This window comes from Colossoma macropomum, unplaced genomic scaffold (assembly GCF_904425465.1).
Source record: "Colossoma macropomum unplaced genomic scaffold, Colossoma_macropomum, whole genome shotgun sequence".
In the NCBI taxonomy this organism is placed as follows: domain Eukaryota; kingdom Metazoa; phylum Chordata; class Actinopteri; order Characiformes; family Serrasalmidae; genus Colossoma; species Colossoma macropomum.
Genome location: NW_023494789.1, coordinates 27,323,059 through 27,341,909, shown reverse-complemented (window position 1 = coordinate 27,341,909; position 18,851 = coordinate 27,323,059). Strand labels below are relative to the sequence as shown.

At 39.6% G+C, this 18,851-nt stretch overlaps 1 protein-coding gene across 1 annotated transcript in view; it reads left to right on the top strand.

Moving 5' to 3' along the window:
* opa1 (OPA1 mitochondrial dynamin like GTPase) overlaps window positions 1-18,317 on the top strand; it is a 41,734-nt gene extending 23,417 nt beyond the window's left edge. Inside the window, exons 30-31 of the mRNA XM_036570691.1 lie at window positions 16,566-16,638; window positions 17,274-18,317. Coding sequence (XP_036426584.1) covers window positions 16,566-16,630 — 65 coding nt within the window. The 3' untranslated portion in view covers window positions 16,631-16,638; window positions 17,274-18,317. The remainder of the gene's footprint in view (window positions 1-16,565; window positions 16,639-17,273) is intronic.
* Window positions 18,318-18,851: the final 534 nt, after the last annotated feature.

Below are 18,851 nucleotides of genomic sequence, written 5' to 3'. Positions count from 1 at the left end.
CCAGCTGAATTCAAAATCACAGGATGTTGGCCTGTTCTGGCACCGTGGGCACATCTAGTGGTCATTGTGTGTCCTTGGCTCTGCACTGCTCTCCTCCGCTGCTCGGCAGTAGGTGAAGCTTAGAGTGGATTCCTGTGCTTTAAGGCGTGACGTTGCCCAGCGGACAGTCAACACTTAGCAGAAAACACCAGGTTGACCTCCCAAGAAGTGGCCAGTATGCTAATAGAGACATGCTGGGGCATGTGCTTGTGCATCGCTGCACTTGTAGTTGCTAACACACAAGGAACATGCTCGCCCTCTTTAGTCTGCGTTTAGAAAAGGGAGCTGACTGTGGCTCACTGGCTTCTAATGACCAGTAATAATGATGCTTCTAGACCGGACTAGTTTGGGTTGAGTCTGGACCATGCTAAATGCTTCAGGTTCTGGTTGAGCAGAATGGTTTTGTTGAGCCTTATACACAAACAGCCAGTTTATGTGACATTTTGTTTATTGATTGTCGGTTTTAGGTAAAACTTGCGAAGTGGCACTGCTAATGAAGTCTGAGAAACACTTTTGTCTCTTCATCACTCTTAATAATTCCTACTATGCCAGGACATCCTTTGTTTTTTGTTTTTTTTTCGTGCTGGCTGACTTCATTTCTCTGTGATCCTGAGGGCATTGGAGCTGAAAAGTTTGGAGAGCTGCCTAGCTTCCTCTGGTGTGCTCTTCAGAAAACAGGGAGGAATTCCTGGGCCTGCCTGGCCTTGCTGCCTTTCCTGCACAAGGTGGCATCGTGTTCTGTGGGTTTCTGCTGCTTTTGATGTGGGATGTGGGGTGGTGTGCTACAGCTGAGCTGACCTGTCTTCCCCTCTCATGGTTCAGAACAGCCACACTCTTTATTTAACATCCTCTAAAACAGCAGTCTAAACAGTAGTAGAAAACAAAGGTAGGGCTATATTGACTGTATTTTAGTAATCATGTAATATACCAATAATTTTATCAAACAAATTAAATAAAAATTAAATTAAAAATTTAAATGAACTGAAGAGTAACAAACTGTTGTAGTAGGGCTGTACAATGGATCATATTGTCTTGAATTATATGTCAGTATCTTTGTTTTGTTGTATGGTGAATAGCATATTAGCTTTTGAATAGTGTTAACTTGCGGCTAATATATTAGCCAGTGGCTAAGATTAGGTTGGGATATATTAAGCACAGTTTTGGTTTCAGATATTATACTTTTATTGAGTGCTCTTATAAACTGAAAATGGAAACATCAACATGTGGACATAAAGCACAGTTTTCCACTGCTGTGGAAAAAGGTATTGAATCGAGATACCCTTATATAGTATTTATTCAAATTATGAATCTTGTGTCTCATTATACCACTGGTTCTTAGTCTTTCACTGATTCCAAAATGCTTCATTATGAAAAGATAAGCCAGGAGGTTGCTGTATTTTGAAAGGTCTTTCTAAATCAGGGAGTAGAGAGAGGGCAAATCAAGTCAGACTTTTTTGGAGATGTAATGACCTTGGCACTCACTCTTTTTCACAGCTATCGAGGTTTGATCCAATTTTCAGCTCCTGTCATGTCATTAGGTGACTGGCAATTAAGACAAGCTTCTCCCAAATGCCAGTTTTTTTTTGGGGCTGATTTCGAGTGTTTTTTTGAAGTTGAAAAGTCGGAGGAGCCCATTACTTCAGGGCCGAAGGCTCACTGAGTGTCTTGCTCCAGTAGACACAGATGAAGCCGGGATGGAGGCTGTCTTGGAATGCGTTGAGCCCACAAAATTGGGCAGTTTGGGCCATGTCGTGTCTTATCTCACTTCAGATTGAATTGAGTATTCATTCTTAAGTTCTGGAACAAGACGTTAGGTTTGAAAAAGTAGAATTTCTCTTTAGTTGGTTTTACTGTGAGAGACGTCTGCCACGCGTTGCCCACCCTGCAAGACCTGACAAGAGAGAATTCCATAATCCAGCAGTGTTGGGGTGGGAAAGAGGGGGTCTGAATCTTTCTGGCTTGGGTAATCATCTATGAGCTGTTGTTACACGCTCCCTGTTCATTTTTTTCCAAGGTGGGCTGGAAAAAGTGATGGCCCCCTTCATAAAGTGAAAGATGTATGGACAGGAGTGGACAGCCTGAGGCTGGGCCAAGGGGTCAAGCACAGCGGCACACCCACACACAGTCGCGCACACACACACACACACACAGCAGGCTGTGAAGGCTGTTCTTTCCACAGGTGCAGGGAGCTGCGCATGTGTGTGTGTGTGTGTGTGTGTGTGTGTGTGTGTGTGTGTGTATGACCCCTCTCTCACCTGTCTGCCTGTTTGAAGAGGAGCAGAGGGGGAGGATGGGGGCACTTCCCTTAACAAAGAGAAAAATTCACCCCCTGCGGCTCAGTCTGGTGTTAAGAACGATTTACCCTTACTCGCAGGCAGGTAGAGAACTGCTCTAGTTTCACACAAGGGATTGTATGGAGGTGCTTGTGTATGAGTTTTTCATGCATTTTCAGGTCAAAAATATCCTGAATTTGTTAGAAAACCAGAGCTATCTATATATCTGTCTGTATGTCTGTCTAACTATTTATCTGTCTAAGCTTAGAAAATTTTTTTTAGACATAGGTAATAAGATTTTTTGTTATTTACACATAGCAGGTGAATGATTAACTGTTGGTTGACAATTTAAAAAAAAATTACTTTTCGTTAAAAAAAAAAACATTAATTTTGTTTAACTTCCAACACACAACAATCAGTATATGAATAGGTGTTTTTATCTTTCAAGCTGAGCAATGCTTTTTTCGAATTGTACATATGAGGGTGCAATAGGCAATTGCTCTTGCTATACAGACCTTTTGAAAATTGAAGCACGCAGATAGAAATAGTTGTATTCGTGACCACTTTTCGAGAGGACGATGGCACAGCTATAGCTGTCTACCATATCAACAGCAAACAGCGTTGTGCAAAAGTGGGCTGAGACAAAGCTAGTCTACTGGTCATATAATTTTATCTTCATTTTAATTTGGGCTGGTATTGATTGGTAAATGTTACTTTAGAACATTAGAACATAGACCTTTCAGTTGCTCATCATTATGTATTTCATACATATATTCACGTGTATAGTTATATATTTATTTATATTTAGATAAATTTAATTTTAGTTTTTGGTCACATACACTTGAACATTTTAGCCCCTCAGTTTAAACAAAGCCATGCTTTTACGTAGGGTGTTGTTGTTATTATGGATTTTGGACGTTACTTTGTATATACGCTTATGCCTGGCCTCACCTATCATGTTCTATGGTCCATACAGTGCACACGTTTTAATATTTTTATGCATTAATACAGAATTTAATGTTAAATTCCATCACCAGCACTCTTGATTTAACACAACATATTGATTAGCCAAAACAAGCTATTGGCTGATAACAATAATTAATACTGTCACAGGCAGAGGTTTGTACATAGTTAACAAGCACATTGATATACATAAAATCACATATTGTATTAATATTATTTGAATTTATTGTAATATTAGTGTTTTTTCTGTGGAAATAAATGCTTAATGACCAGATAACTTTTTTAAATGGATTTTTCTCAGGTGCCTAAAATGTTTACACAGTACAGAATAAGTATATTTAAAAGTGTATATATAGAATATATATTAGACCTATGTATGACCCCACGCCCTGACATTATACATAAGGCCAAGTCTGTATGCGTGTCTGAATCAGAGGTTGTAGTTGTGCGAGGAGGCTGCGTTCAGGCTTGTCACTGTTGCAGGCTGTCTGTGGGTGGGGTGACAGGCAGTGTGTGAGAGAGAGAGTGTGTGTGTGTTTGTGTGTGGGAGTGTGTGTGAAGCAGAGGGGGAAAGGCGTGCGCCAGAGCAGCTGCATGGCAGTGTGCCTTTGGAGCTGTGCCCGTGCTGCTAATATGCAACTGCAGGCCCGTCAGGAGGAGCCGGCTTTATGAAAGCTCCTTTAATTCACCTAATAGACTCAATTCAATTATAGAAGCCCACTGCCTACACACACTCCTTTATTGCTGTTTTTAGCTTGCACCGAGTGACAGTCAGGGATTTGGCCACTTGTCCACCTTGTTTCCCCCTCATTCTTTTTTAAATGTTGGAAAATTGCTGTGTAAACCATGACAGTGGGCTAATTATCTTTTTTCCAGGTTGTTAAGAGCCATAAATCTTGGTCACACGTCTTTAAGACGTTTAATTTGCCAGTAGTGACACTGTAATTATGTAATAATAGCACACCTTTCCATCTTTTTACACTGTACTTCTTCTTAGTTGTGGTCTGAATTGACTTTTGACTTTGCTTGATGACACTCTTCCAGTTCAACAATGTTCCTGATTTTAATTGTCTGATCAGACATTTGAGAATCAGAATTTTGGCCAAGTAGAGTAACATTCTTTAAACTGTGTCCAGTAACATTCTTCATGAGGTCTGTAATTCTGACTCTTTGTTTGAAGAACTGAATAAAACATGGCAAAATTGTAATTAATATTTCCTCCAAACTCCCATAAAAATACTCCATGCGTAACAAAATGTTTTCGTAATACAATATCTCCTCCTCTACTTACAAACACAAATACTGTATCATCTGAAATTACAGTAGGACTGAGATTTTGGCACAAGAAAATGTTTTTGTCAAAAAATGGTCAAAAATGGCATTCGCTTTTCAGCCAAATTAGTAAAAAGCCTGAAAACTTTGACCGAAAAAAAAAGAACCCAAAGGTAAAACAGGCCTACGACAAAGTGTTAAAACATGAGATTTTACTGTTTTTTCAGTGACACTGAAAATGAAAAGTAGTTAGTAAAAATGCTGTTTGATTCTTTCACATTTCTATGCTGGTCTGATGCGTTCAAACAATTAGAGATGCTGCAAATCAACAGTGAAAATGTCAGCCATGTGGAACTCTTTTCCTCTTTTTACATGGGACAGTAGACGTTCTTTTTATAATATCTACTGTCAAGTGTCAGGAGAGGCTACAACACCCAAAAACTTGTCTGTTACAGGTTTGATACCACTGAAAACATGGCTTCTTGCTCTGTATGTAGAATACTGCGAAGGCATTGAAGCAGCAAGGAAAGTCTGTGCTAGCACACAAACGCCATCTGTAGCCTTAGTCTTTAAAATGATGCCAAAGTCACAACAGAGCCAAAGTGCAAATTATAACTGTAAAATAATCAGATTCATTGCTGTAGTGTTTGTTTTTAGCCCAGTGTGTCCAAAATTGTGATTTCGATTTTACCCAAGAATTTCCATTTCAATGCATCACTGCATCACCAAGTAAAAGTTTAAAGTCTGCACTTCTCTTCACTTATTTTAATGAACTGTGAGTAAGCAAAATAAAACAAATTGCAAGAAAAGTGTTTTGTAGCCTTTGTAAGAGGGTTAAGCTGTAGTTTCCCGCACCTATGTCCTGCCTGGCCTACACAGTGCTGTCTAGACCTGCTCTTTTCCTCCATCTCACCCCCCCCTTTTTATCTTTTCTTCGTCCTTCATGAAAGGATTACTTTCTTTGCTTTCTGTGTCTCCTTCACTTCCTGGTCTTGTACCAGTGATATACTGTATGTACCCCAGAGCGGTGTGTACTCAAGGTTTAAGTGTGTTTGCTCTAGGCGTTAGGCCTCTGCAGAAGCTCCCTTTTTCACGCTTTTACTCCGCACCCCTCTTCCTTGCCTTTACACCCCCTCATTTTTCCTCTATCTAATCAGCAGCTGTTGTATGAACTGTATGCTTCTGCCTTGACTAGCTTATCTGAGCGGTGGATATGAGAGCAATGCATTGAATTAGCCAGTCGTGGACTGTTGACCATGTGTGTCTTATCTTCTGGATGTGAAGTTGTCAAGGTAGACACATTGCAGTGCAGTGCAGGTTGTCGACGCAAAGTTAAAGGAATGAGTTTGTATTAATGGTTGGAAGACCTTTGTCTGGTGAGGAGGCCCCATCTTGTGACTGTAGACGTGGTTAAGAATATGAATTACCTGCCTTTGCCTTTCTTACGGCTACTGATTCATAAATAAATCTTTCACCTTGGCTGATCTGTGATCACCTCACTGTGCCTGTACATCATTGTCAGAATAACCAGGCCAAAGGGCAGAAACTACCAATTTTCACCATTTTTGCCATGATGGGGGCAAAATAATGCCTCCAGATTGATTTGTTTTAAATGTGGTAAATCAATACAATGAACTGAATGAAATCAAGGTGAACAGTTGACACTAACAAATGTCGCACTAACAACAGCCAAGGTCTTAACCTGACAGGTGACAACGTAAACCTGCATATCTGTAGATGAAATGGATCGCTATGTTATACACAAAATTGACTTGATGCTTAATGACATTATTCCAGTTGAACAATATTCCTGATTTTAATGGTCTCTTTAGACATTTAAGAATCAGAATTTTTTTTTGGCCAAGTAAGGGATCACTTACCAGGAAGTTATCTTGGCAGTACCTCACATTAAGAGAGACATAGAAACAGTTAATAAATTGAGAATTTATGAATGCATCATAAATGTATACCACTCATGCACGTCACCTCACCTCAGAGCGCAACTAACAATTGCACCACTTTCCACATGACTGTTGAAGTTGCTTCACAAAGAAATCGTGTGTGGGAGCACTTAGTGATCAGACAATAAAAAAAAAAATGCTCAAAACAAAGTTTGTAGTAAGTGGCTGGTATAACATGAAGGCATAACTCGTTTGATGATTTATCTCAAATACAGTGATGCTTATCCAAGTGAATCATTTCAAATCTAGCAGTTCTTATCCAAGTACCACCATGCGTGCAATCCACGCTACCTCCAACTTGTTTCCATCATATGACTGTTTCATGCTAGAATGTCAGCTCTTTTTTTTTCTCCTTTTGTTTTCTAGGTAAACAGTTTTACAGCACATTTAAAACTTGACAGCACAAACAGCAGATGCTCTGCTGATTTCCCAAGTTTTTACTTTTGTATCAGAGAGGAATTTCACACACACACTATTTGTACAGAACAGAAGCTGCTCTGCAACTACCACACCAACAAGATAATCAAATTTTGTTAAATTATAGTTTCATATATAGCTTAGAACACTGTGTTGGTTTCACTTAGTTGGGTGGACATTGATTAAACGGGGAGTGCATCTGTCTGGTGGACGAAAAAAAACTCTTTAAATATTATAGTTTTTAAGGGTGTTTTTGAGTTATTAGAACGAGTATTGGAGCACAGAAATATCAAAGATTATTCAAAGGTTGTAAGATGCTGTTTAGGCCAGCCTTTCAAAAGATTTTGTACACTGCTTAATATGAAAAATGATGATTAAGTAGTTAGTATTCTTGATTAAGTTAAACTTTTGCCCCCCCAAAAAAGGCCCATTTATCTATAAAACCCCTGAATCTCAATCGCTGAGGACAAAAATTGTCCCATAAAAAATATTATTTCCTACCCTGCTGTGTGTACACAGGCAGAAACATCCAGTGTCCGGTGTGTCATAAATGGAAACTGGAACTTGCTGTTTTTTTGGATTTGATTTATACACTGTAACTTGAGGTCATTCATGACAAAGCTGTAGTCAGTGGCTGATTTCCAGCCAAGTGGCCCTCATCCTCAAGGGCCTGTACACAAAATGGCACACTCTGAGATGTCAAGCAATATTTAATGTGGAACCGTGTAAGCCCACCTTTCATCTGTGGTCAGATTTTGGCATTTTCCTCCCTGCTCTCTTCCTCTCCCACTCTCACACTCCCACCGTTCGCTGGGCTCCCAGTGGCCCTGATGGGAAAAGCATGTGCCGGACCTACCCTTTCACTCACAGAAAGACATTTATGCTTCACTCTGTCAGGCTGGGGGGAAAAAAAGGCGCTTCCGTCGTCAGAACAGCTGGAGGAAAAGCCCCCTCCCTCTGCAGGCTGTGGGCCCAGCTTTACTCTCCAAGACTGGAGGGAAAGAAGAGATTGAGGCACCCACTCTCTCTCTAACACATCCCCATCATTCTCGTCATCTTCATCACCCTCTCTTCTCCATGCATGTAAATCTTACAACATTCAGCCACCCCATAAAAAACTCTCGCTTTCCTCTCTTACTTTCTTCCCTATCTCTCTCTCTCTCTCCCCCCATATCTATCTCTGTCACTCTCTCTCTCTGTCTCTGTTTCACTGTTGCTAGGAGCAGCTGAAAAACTGCGCTCAAATGTTCAGGGAAAGAAACAGTAACCGGTCTTCTGGCCCTCTCTGCACTCCCATCACTTCGGAAGCCTTTGGGGCCTGTCTGTCCAGAGCCAGTTGTCAGACTCCCAGAGAGCTGTTCTCACAGTGACTTCTGCACACCACATTATCTATACGTCATATAGCATGCTATGAGATAATAGGAAAACCATACATTTCCTTTCTCACAGGGTAAAAATAGAGCAGTTATTTCAATGCCTGACTCCCTGACACACTCATGATTACACTTGCTATTTTGTCATGTCTTGGTTAGACAGTCTAAAGACGAGATCTGCTGAGTATGTTCTATTTAGCCTGAACATCATTTAATAACCACTGTCGAGGATTTTGTTCAAGCTAGTAAGCCATAAAAGCTATAGTTTAGTGCAAAGGTCCATTTACATGATTTTCACCTTATCCCCAAATGTCATTGTTCAGCCAAAGAAAGTTTGCTTCTTTGGTTTTGAACTGGTGCAAAAAGTACATCACGTAGCTTAAAAAAGGTAGTAATTGCAGCTAGTCTGGGTTGTCTTTACTTTTGTCCATTGTCTTACAATGCCATGACGTTTATTTGTAGTAACTCTATTTGAGATCATTTAACAACTCAACACGGTTTGAGGCATGTGTGTGATGATTTAGACATGTTTGCATGATGCTACTTGGTATTATAGTAGCTTTTAGGGATCAGGTGTGCAATGACCTTTTTTTTTTGCCTATCTGTGTGTCACAACTTTTGATGTAAATATCATAATCCAGATATGTGCATTCACACCACATTTGAATGCTGCTACTACACCTATACCAAAATGTTATAGCAGAATTATACATAGCTCAGTAATTATGCTAAATAGCCAGTTAGTTCTTACTTGATATGATGTATGTTATTTAAATAGGCAAATGCTTTTTCATGAATTTCAAATGCCAGTCTGGACCCATTAAAGAGCAAACAGTGCTTCTCATGTTCCGATTTCGATTAATAGAGAGTACTGTTAGTGTGATTCATGTGTTCATTTAGCCCACACTGTGACAAATATTACTAATTTAGCTGTTAAATTGAATTGAAATTGACCATATACGTTTCTGATCAGTGCACCTCTGTTAGCTTCCATTACTTGTTAGCTACATTAGCCTCATGTGACACTCGCACGAAAGAAAAAATAGTTAAGCAAATTTCGAACACCATTCAGTTTGTGCCCATTGGGTAAGGGGAAATAGTGTTGTTTAATGTTTTGCCAATCTTTAAATCATAAATTAATGTATGGATGTTGCGTCTGGATCTCACGTTACCCAGTCAAATTACTTATCTGCCAGGCAGGGTATCTGGTTCCCCATCGAGCTCAGACTAATCCTTAGAAGGCTTGACATGACATTCTGACTATCGTTGAGTCATCAAGGAATTTAGCGGTATTTACTGTTTCAGCAGTAGCTGCTGTATATTGAAATATCGATGGGCGCCAGCTGGGGAGGACACAGTCTTGTGGGAGAGCTTGAGATGCTAGAGTTGGAGGTGTTTGGTGTTGGGCCACCTGTGTGCATGGGACTACGTGTGGGAGGGGTGTGTGGGATGGCCATTCAGGGTCAGAGGTGGGGCTTTGACTGACATGTAGTTATTAGAAGACTCCCTCCAGCACACACATCATGCCTTGCACATGCTCACTCCCTTTTTCTAAAACATTCTCCATCTCGCAGAAGCACATGGGCAGACAGCCTTCTATTGTCCCTCAGGCTGCTTCTCGTCTATTCCAGGCCCTCACTTGCCCCTAGCCTGGCACCCATCTCTGGTCTGTAATTAAACGCTTATTGAAAGCCGGCAGTGGGGGTTAGGTGAGGAGTTCAGCAGAGAGGTGGTCTGTACACCTGTGCTGGCATGAGGCTGGCTTGCAAAGTTCTCATGAGTGGCTGCCTCCATCATAATGGCTGCGGGGAGTTTGTGTAGAGTACAGTACAGTTTGTTTTCAGGTATCATTACAGGTTTATGGTTCTTAAGCTGCTGGCACTCAGTTGATGAACCAACTCATTTATGTTTCAATTGCACACAAATTCATGAGTCGACCCACAATTGTTAAATAAATTGTTAGAGAAAGTAAAACTTTTTGTATTTTATCTGTGTTTTTAAAAACAATTCCGCATGACCATACTGCTCTGGCCCCTCATGTTTTACATCATGTTTTCACAAGACTGGTAGCTTTGAAGGGTCTACCACTGACTTGAAGAATATGTAGGGCAAATACTGTAATTCCATAGTTAATCTAATAGTAGTAATAATATTTCATTTAATAGTTATATACTGGTTTACGTTAGCAGTTGGTTTATATTCTGTATTGACAGACCAGGAGTCTAACTACACTTCTGACTTAGGTTTTTCAATATAAGGAAATGGCAAACGTTTGTTTTTTCTTTTCTACAAACAAAACTTTTAATCAAGTTCAAGTCATAATACACTCCCCTTGTAGTTATGACAACAAATGTGGTATTGATAGAAAGTTTACAATCAGCACATTCAGCAAAATTGTTCTGCTAGTTTCTGTGAGCTTCAAATGAGCAATAATTAATATAAATTATTAACATGCTTTTGTTATTGCTGGTAATAACTGCAACATCAAAGGGTTAAACTTCAGCTTTATTAATTAGTGATTAATCTTGTTATTAAGATTAACTGCTCCATATTTTTTTAGATACAGTTGTGAAACTAATATGCCAGTGAGGAACAAAAATGTGCACCCACGCACAAACCCTCATGGGTAAGTCAGGGTCCCGTGCCCCCCAGTCAAGATGGTAGTTCTTTTAATTTTTGTTTAGGAAGTTCAAAGACCGTTACACCAAAACATGATGTAAAAAAAAAAAAAGCTAAAAAATTTGAAATTTTCTGATACTTTTTTGTATGAAAACTATGCACACTAGATGCAATGCAGATTTTTATATTTGGAATTTCGCTGTGGTGTTTGCACCATGCTTTACAACAAAAAACAAAATGGCTTTAAGTCCTCCTCACAAAACTTGCAACTTGGAAAAGTGAAAGCAGCACAGAGAGTTTAACTGTCTAATTCATCAGCGGAAACTTTTAGTGTCTTTTGGAACAGGTTGTCTCGGGTGTCCGTAACTCAGTGTTAGCTGATTTTGGATATATAGTACCACACATGATGAAGTGTAGGACAAACTATACCTTTAGATGTTTGTCAAAAATATTGGTTACAGGGATAAAACTACTTAATGACCAGTTAGCCATCTTGGCTGTTGCCATGCACACAGCAGAAACAACAGTGATGGGTTAAGTGATAATAACACCTGTAAGAGTTCGAACGGAAGATTGAACGGAAGGGAGAAGATGTCACGTTTTTGCCTTTCAAAACGTGTTTGTTGTGCAAGATGTTCATGTGTTCTAAGTAACTTGACATCCAAGTAACTTGCATGACTGTCTCATTCAGTGTGTAAAGGCTGTAACCTTTAGAACCAGTCTGAGAATCTAACTCTATGTCTTCTGTGGTACAATGTGTGTTTTTTATTAGCCAAAAATTAATGAACAAATATTGTTACATGTACACACATTTTCTAAGGAATGTCAACATTTCTCCAAATTTTTTGCGTCATTCTTATTGTTATACTTAACGTATGCTAGAAAGCTATTTCCCCTTCTGTTGAACTCCCACATCTCTACAGTGGAGCAGGCCTATAGTTCCTCTGTTTCTCATAGCCATCTGTTTTAAAGATAAGTCTGAGTGTTGATTTGTAGTGCTGCCACTGCTGGGGTGTTGTGCTGTTGACATGCTGTTTTATGTGCCACCCCTGTTTTCCCCTCCTGCTGTCTTTTATAGCTGATGTTATTGTATGGATTCTCAGACAAATCAAATGGCAGCAGTGGCCTTTTTCTGCTTGTTGCATTATGAGGTCTGTCTCACAGAGATGGCCAGTCTCTACTTTCAAAGAGTTCTCTTGTCAGACCTTCGTAAAAGAAAGGCCCACCTTTTGAAATGACACATTGAGTTTCCAAGGACCCACACAGCTAGTGTCTCAACCCTTCTCAGACTTTTTTGGGGAGTGGACCAGGGTGAAACGTGAGCTATTGAAAAAGCTGTTGCCACATTTTAATTTCTTTGCTTTTTTTTCCCATCCCTATTGACTGCCCACCTTGATGGCAAATATTAAAGGGTACCTATTATGGGGGCTGGATTGAGTTTCCTTGAGCTTCTTGTTCTCCTTTTCCCTCCAGCTCTGAGGCCGTATCCCGTGCCTGGACTATCGCTTCTTTCTGTCGTTCTCCTGTTCTCCTTGGCCACACTGTTTCACAGTCTAATTACAGGTCAATTAAAGGCTTTCTCCAGCCTTCTGCCGTGCCCGGCACAGGAGGCTTAGGGCTGAGTAAGAGTGGGAGTGAAAGAGATATCATTTCATGTGGAGATCAAGCAAGAGCCCCTTTGAAAGAAGGGATTGAGGAGGAACCCCTGAAAGAGTGAAAGCCATCCCCCCTTCTCCCTTCTGGAAAAAAGAAGAGGGGACAGAGGCTGCTGGGATAGGGGCCAAGGGATTATGGGAATATTCATGACCAGATAAAGAGTGGGGACTCATGAATGGATGTGTCCAGAAGCTCATCTCTTAGGTAAACAGGAGCCTAAATGGAGTTTAGATCCAGCTTCTCGGACGCGCAGGAGCAGGGTAAGGAGTGAGAGCGTTAGCTTCTTTCCCCCTGTGTCACATTTCCGTTGCAGTGAAAAGAAAAGCCTTATTTTGGCCTTTTCTTCACAGTCATACTACATTCTTCCATGTGGAACAAACAGATGGTGGAAAGAAATAAATGTCTTGTTTCTCACAGTCTTTTCAGACCTGTTAAGCCAATGTGCACACAAATGTGCCTGCCATCCTTCGCTGTGCTTTATTCCTTAAAATTGGAATGGCTGCAAGTCTACAAATGTGTTGTTGGTTTGTGTGTTGTAAGCATATTGGAAAGAATCAGGCCTGTTTTGTCTCTTTGGTCTGGCCTGTCACTTTGGGATTGGGTTTGTCATTTTCAGGCATGGTCAGGCAATTTGCACAGGCTGTTGTTTTCTCACTGTTTGATTATTGTCATGATGCTTTTTGGTTTGTAAACTGTAATAGCATTTTTATCTGAGCTCATTCTGGAGAATTAAACAAATTTTGTGAAAATGGGCCAACTTGCTTGCATATAATGACAGTTGAACAGCCAGGTTGCCACAGGTTTAGGAGTTCAAATGTTGTTGTCGTGAGAAACTCTGTCCAGCTTGAGTTTCAGCCCCACACCTGCAGTGTGTTGACATGCACTCTCTCAGTTCTAATACCTCCATTACCTTCCCTAATCTCCACCATCTCAGTCTTTTATATGCTCATGCTCTAATAGAGTATCAAAGAGCTGGCCATCACTGCTACCTGCCAGCAGTGTGTGTGTAAGTGTGCCGGGAAGGTGCCATAGGGTCGTGTTTCAGGCTAAAATTATTTGAGAGATTGCGCACGTGCATGTGTGTGCGAGTGAGGGGCCAGAGTGTTGTATTTCAGACCACAGAGGTGTCAGAGCGTTTACAAAGGCTGGCTTATTCCTTTCATCCCTCACCTCTCTGCAGAAAGGGGAACCCCCATGCTATAACACTCATAAAACGGCAGCACGAGCCTTGCATAACGGTATTCAGTTACAAGCGCAAGCTAGGAGCATAGTGTCCATGTGAAAAGCCTATTAAAGGTACTGTGGGTAAATAATGTAGGACAGTGGAGCAGGTCTACATGATTACACTTGAACTTTTAGATGGGTCGGACAGATCTTTTGTTTTAAGGGTTAGAGAACCCTTCAGTAGTTCTGTACTGTTTACAGTTCATTAGGGCTTCCAAACAATTAAAATAGTTAATGATTAATTGCAATATTTTGTGTATTTAAGCAAAATGAAAAGCATATGGCTTATTTTCTCAAATCTGACTTTTTTTTTCATTTAAAAACATATTGGTATAGTGTGTGTGTGTGTGTGTGTGTGTGTGGTGTGTGTTGTGTGTGTGTGTGTGTGTGTGGACAAAATCAGTATATATTGATTATTTTCGTTATGTAAATGCTTACATGAATATGAAAATCATGTGATTTTCCTAGGGTGAATGTGGTTTCCAGTTTTCATTACTCCCGGACACAAACCTAATATGGCAGATTTCTGTAAATTTTAGTGCACAGTATCTGTTCTGTTTATTTGAATTTAACATATTGATAAAAATCAAACAAATTTAAAATGTGCCTTAACTTTTACACCGCCCACATTTTGTTTTTAATTTATTTCCAATATGTTAATTTAAACAAATAAACAGTAATTTTGCATTAAGATGTGCAGAAGTGTGTTCTTGGTAGAGGATATGTAAGTACTAAACATGTCATTAAACCAAGACATTTGTGCTCAGACTTTTTTGCGTATGATTGTATACAGGCAGTTGTTCCAGCTGCTCCACAAGTGTAGCCCTGTTCATATAGCTTGTGTATTCTTGCTACAATGGAGGCTCTCGGTTGGAACTGCATCTTTCCATTTTCCATTTGCTTTTGTTAGTTTGCTACTTGTTAATTTATCCATAGGACTCTGTGAGCACTGTCCAGTATAGCCGCTGAACATATTGCTTTAAAAGCCATTTATATACTGTATTTAAACATGAGGGCTACAGTTGCAGATCCTATATTAGCAAAATACAGGCTTCAGAAAAATAATGGCTTTAGTTTGTGTGTCCAGCAAGAAAAATTTGTTTAAAAATGTTGTTAACGTAATGTGAATGAATTCACCCAAGTTTCTTCTCACACATAATAATAATTTGTCTGTTTTCTATAGTGCCTTTCTCATACCCAAGGACTTTTTACAAACGAGTATAGTCAATACCAGATGGTAGTGAGTCAGCCAAGACATGTTTTGTGTTCAAAGTTTGCTTCTTTAGTTTTGAACTGGCCAATCACAACAAGGCCAATATAGCTAACAAGTAAGCTTTTGGCAGCTTTTGGAAGCTTTTGCTGCCCAATTAGCACAGTTAACTGCATACCTAAATTATCACACACTTGCCTCAAAGTGTGTTAAGTTGTTTAGTAATCTCAAATACACTTGCTAATGTGGTTTCTGACACTACATATTATTTTTGTAGATTACAGGATGTCGTACTTCTTGCTGTGCTGAGGAATCTTGCTTGTGTTACTCGTTTAGCTGACTGAATGCCAGCCTGAGCCTCTAGGGCACAGGCTTTGAAGTGGTGTGTGGAGCTGAAGTAGTGCAATGGAACACCATCTCTTCATCAGATCTACTAACACGGACTTCTAAGTTGTCACTGGGTGCCATATGCTGTTTGGGTAGCTGAGGCTCATGACACGACTGTATTTTCAAAAGCGTTGAAAGGTTTTCATAGGTTAGGTAACAGGATTTATGAATCTATAGACTCAATAGGTCACTAATACCTGACCATTCATGGTTTTCTTAGAGGAGCTCATAAGGTGTTATGCTGCTATAACACCAATTGATATTAGGCCTGCAAGTATTGAATATGTTCACTTTGTTGACTTTACAATGTTCTATCGAACATTATATTGATTATTTGAATATTCCATAAGAATAAGAATTCAAGACACTTTAATAACTGAATGGAAAAAAAAATTCATTGTATTATTGTTGTTATTACTAACTTTTATTAATTCAAATATTTTTCTTCTTTTTCTTCTTCTTTGTATTATGATTTTGACCTATTCCATAAAATCTCATTACAAGACTACAGGATAATTAAAAAAAGATTGAAATTACTGATAAATAATTATTTTCATAGCAAGGTGCATTTAATGCTAAACTTGGGATTCTGCCCAATTTGGAAGCCTTATTAGGTTGCAGCAGTGAGTGGTGCTGAAAAGAAACAGCATCTTTTTAACCATGAAATCAGCTTTGAAGTCAGTTATTATTAGTGAAGAGTGGAGTGACTGGAGCACACAGTCACATCTGCTCTAACACCCAGTGCAGTCTGAATAATTTCCCTAGCTCTAGACAGACAGCTAGTCAACTGGCATGTGCTAACTTTTTTTCTGTAATAAATTCAATTGGGAATATGCAACCTAGCTAAAACCTGGAGCAGCAGGACTGCAGGTGGTGTTAACACTTCCTTCTAGCCTCGAATTGCGAGAGTCTCACAAGCTGTACCAAATCACAATCTCCACTGAATCTAGGGTGTAGAGCTGCCAGCGGCGTGCAGCTGGTGACTAGCAATTTTTTTTACCCTGGTGAACAACTGTTTACTTCTCTATGGAAGTGAATGGGTTCACAAATGTGGTAAACGTGTTGGTTATTTGAATGGCTTTTATAATATTTTAACTGTTGAACTTTTTCAGTGTTATTGAATATTTGTTGCAGCCTTAAATAACTTATATTTTTTGTCATCCTTCTGCAGAAAAAGTACGAGAAATCCAGGAGAAACTTGAAGCCTTCATAGAAGCTCTTCACAAGGAAAAATAGTGCCACAGGTATTCAGTAACTGAATTTTTTAGCCTGGAGTTTGCATAAAATTTAATATGCATAGGCTTGATCCATGATATTTAATGTTTAGATTTTAAAGGGCCCATATCTGGAAAAACTGAAAGCTTGTTTTTTTGTTTGTAATAAGAATTTGATGTAGTATGCAAGTGTTTTTAAAGTTTCAAACCTGCCTTTGACTCCTCACTATATATATGGAAGCTGTAAAAACAGCCCATTTTGAATTGTTTTTGTGATGTGATAAATACCAACACATTTAGCCCCACCCATTCACAGTGAAGTTATAAGGAATGTTTCAGCCCAGACTGCTTTTTAAATGAGGCAGAATACAGGGCAGCCAATTAGAACAGTGCTCATTTACATGTGTTAATCTTAAAGGCACCACAACAAAAACCAGCCTGTTTAATGCTAAGGGATAAAGAGAGATTGGTAAAAGGACATGAAAAAGTCTGTTAGGACTCCTTTTAGCACATAAAACACACAAATGTCATAAAGTGGGCCTTAAGATAAAAGATCAAATACAAAAAACTCAGGATACAGGGACTTTAGGAGTTCTTTTAGTCTTGGTTATTCTGTATAGACCCTATTAAAATACACATTTTGATCAATTTCTATTTTGTTTCAGAAACGTTGGATGCCATCATGTCCTCACCCAAGAAATGCACTGATCACAGAAGATGCAGTTTTGCTCTTTTTGCTGTGTAAATGATTGGCCTCCCTGCTTTCCTCCTGTTTTTAACCTCCATTGCTTTAGCTCGCCGTCATTCTTCATGCAGACACTCTCACACACACACACACTTAAGCCCCTGCAGAACTCTGCCTCCCTCTTTAAATGCTGCCCCTGTGAAAACAAGTCAAGTGCGTAGGAGCCCCTTTAAGTTTGTTGAACATTTGATCACTGTTGGAAAGGAGCGCTTGCACGAGTAGAAAGTGGTGCCCGTCACAGCCCCATGCTTTATTCTTTTTTTCTTGTTGCACTTAAAAGCCACTGTGTTCACCAGAACTGTTCTCCATGCAGAACTGAAGAGAGGTGTGTGGGGGAGAGAGGGCAGAGAGAGAGGGAGACATGCACTTACAGGCTTTATGTGTCTTCTCCTCCCTCGTTTCCAATAAATGAAGATTTTGTACAGCGTTCATTTTTTTCGTTCTAGCCTTCCTTATTAATTGCAGTGATGCTTATGGAGAAGGCACATGGTTAAGCTCATCTGTTGTTGATTTGGCTGCTGGAGGATCCCAAATGTCTTTTATCTTTCACTGCTGCGGCTTTTGTTCTTTTTGGCCAGCTGCGTCTCCATGGCCAAAGAGCCTCCCGCTCATTTTTGTGACCTAATGTACCCACAGCATTGCAGCTAAATTGAGACACCTCTATAATCTTATCTATAGCATATCAAAGTTCTTGCTCTAATGTACTGGAGCTGCTAACATGAATAGTGTCAGTGTAGGTAGTTTTTGATAAAGGTCTCAGTATTTAGCCCAATGTGCTATGAAACACAGCACTTAAAGGTTTGCTTCTTGTTTTACTGTTGATTCTAATGTTCACAGAAGCCTGTGGAACGTTCTCATTTGCTCCATAACAGGATAGAATACATCTACTTAATCTGGGTCAATAGTCAGATATAATTCTTTTTATTTGCTTCCCTGCCACTTGATATTTTTCCTTTTATTGCATCCTCGCCTTTCTTCCATCTCCTCTACTTTGCTCTGTACCATCTCTCCATCTGCACCATTCTAAAGTTAAGGGACTTGCTGTAACTAATTGTTTCACACTGTTTGGTCTCTCTGTCCTGTCATTTCTCATGCATACTCCCTTCTCCCAGTACTGCACATTTTTTTAATCTCTCAAACATTCGTGCTGTTTACTTGGATTTTGTAAAATCCACTATGATGTCCTAACCACGTGGAGAAAGAAAGACAGTTTTCCAGACAGCTTATGTGTATAAATGGGTAAATATACATTGTGTACATGTAAACGTTGCTGAAATCATGGATCTGTCATCACAGCAGGGGGGGAAATCAGAGTGTGATGCTTGTAAGAGAAATATATCCATCTAAATAGATTGAAACATTTTCTCCTTTGTTCTCGATTGTAATGTTTGCATGTTGTATGCCATCAGATGCGGTTTATTTATTCAACTGGTGTTAAAGAAGGTAAAATAAAATGGATATTAATAGTCTGCTGCTTCAGTTTTAGCTGATAAAAACA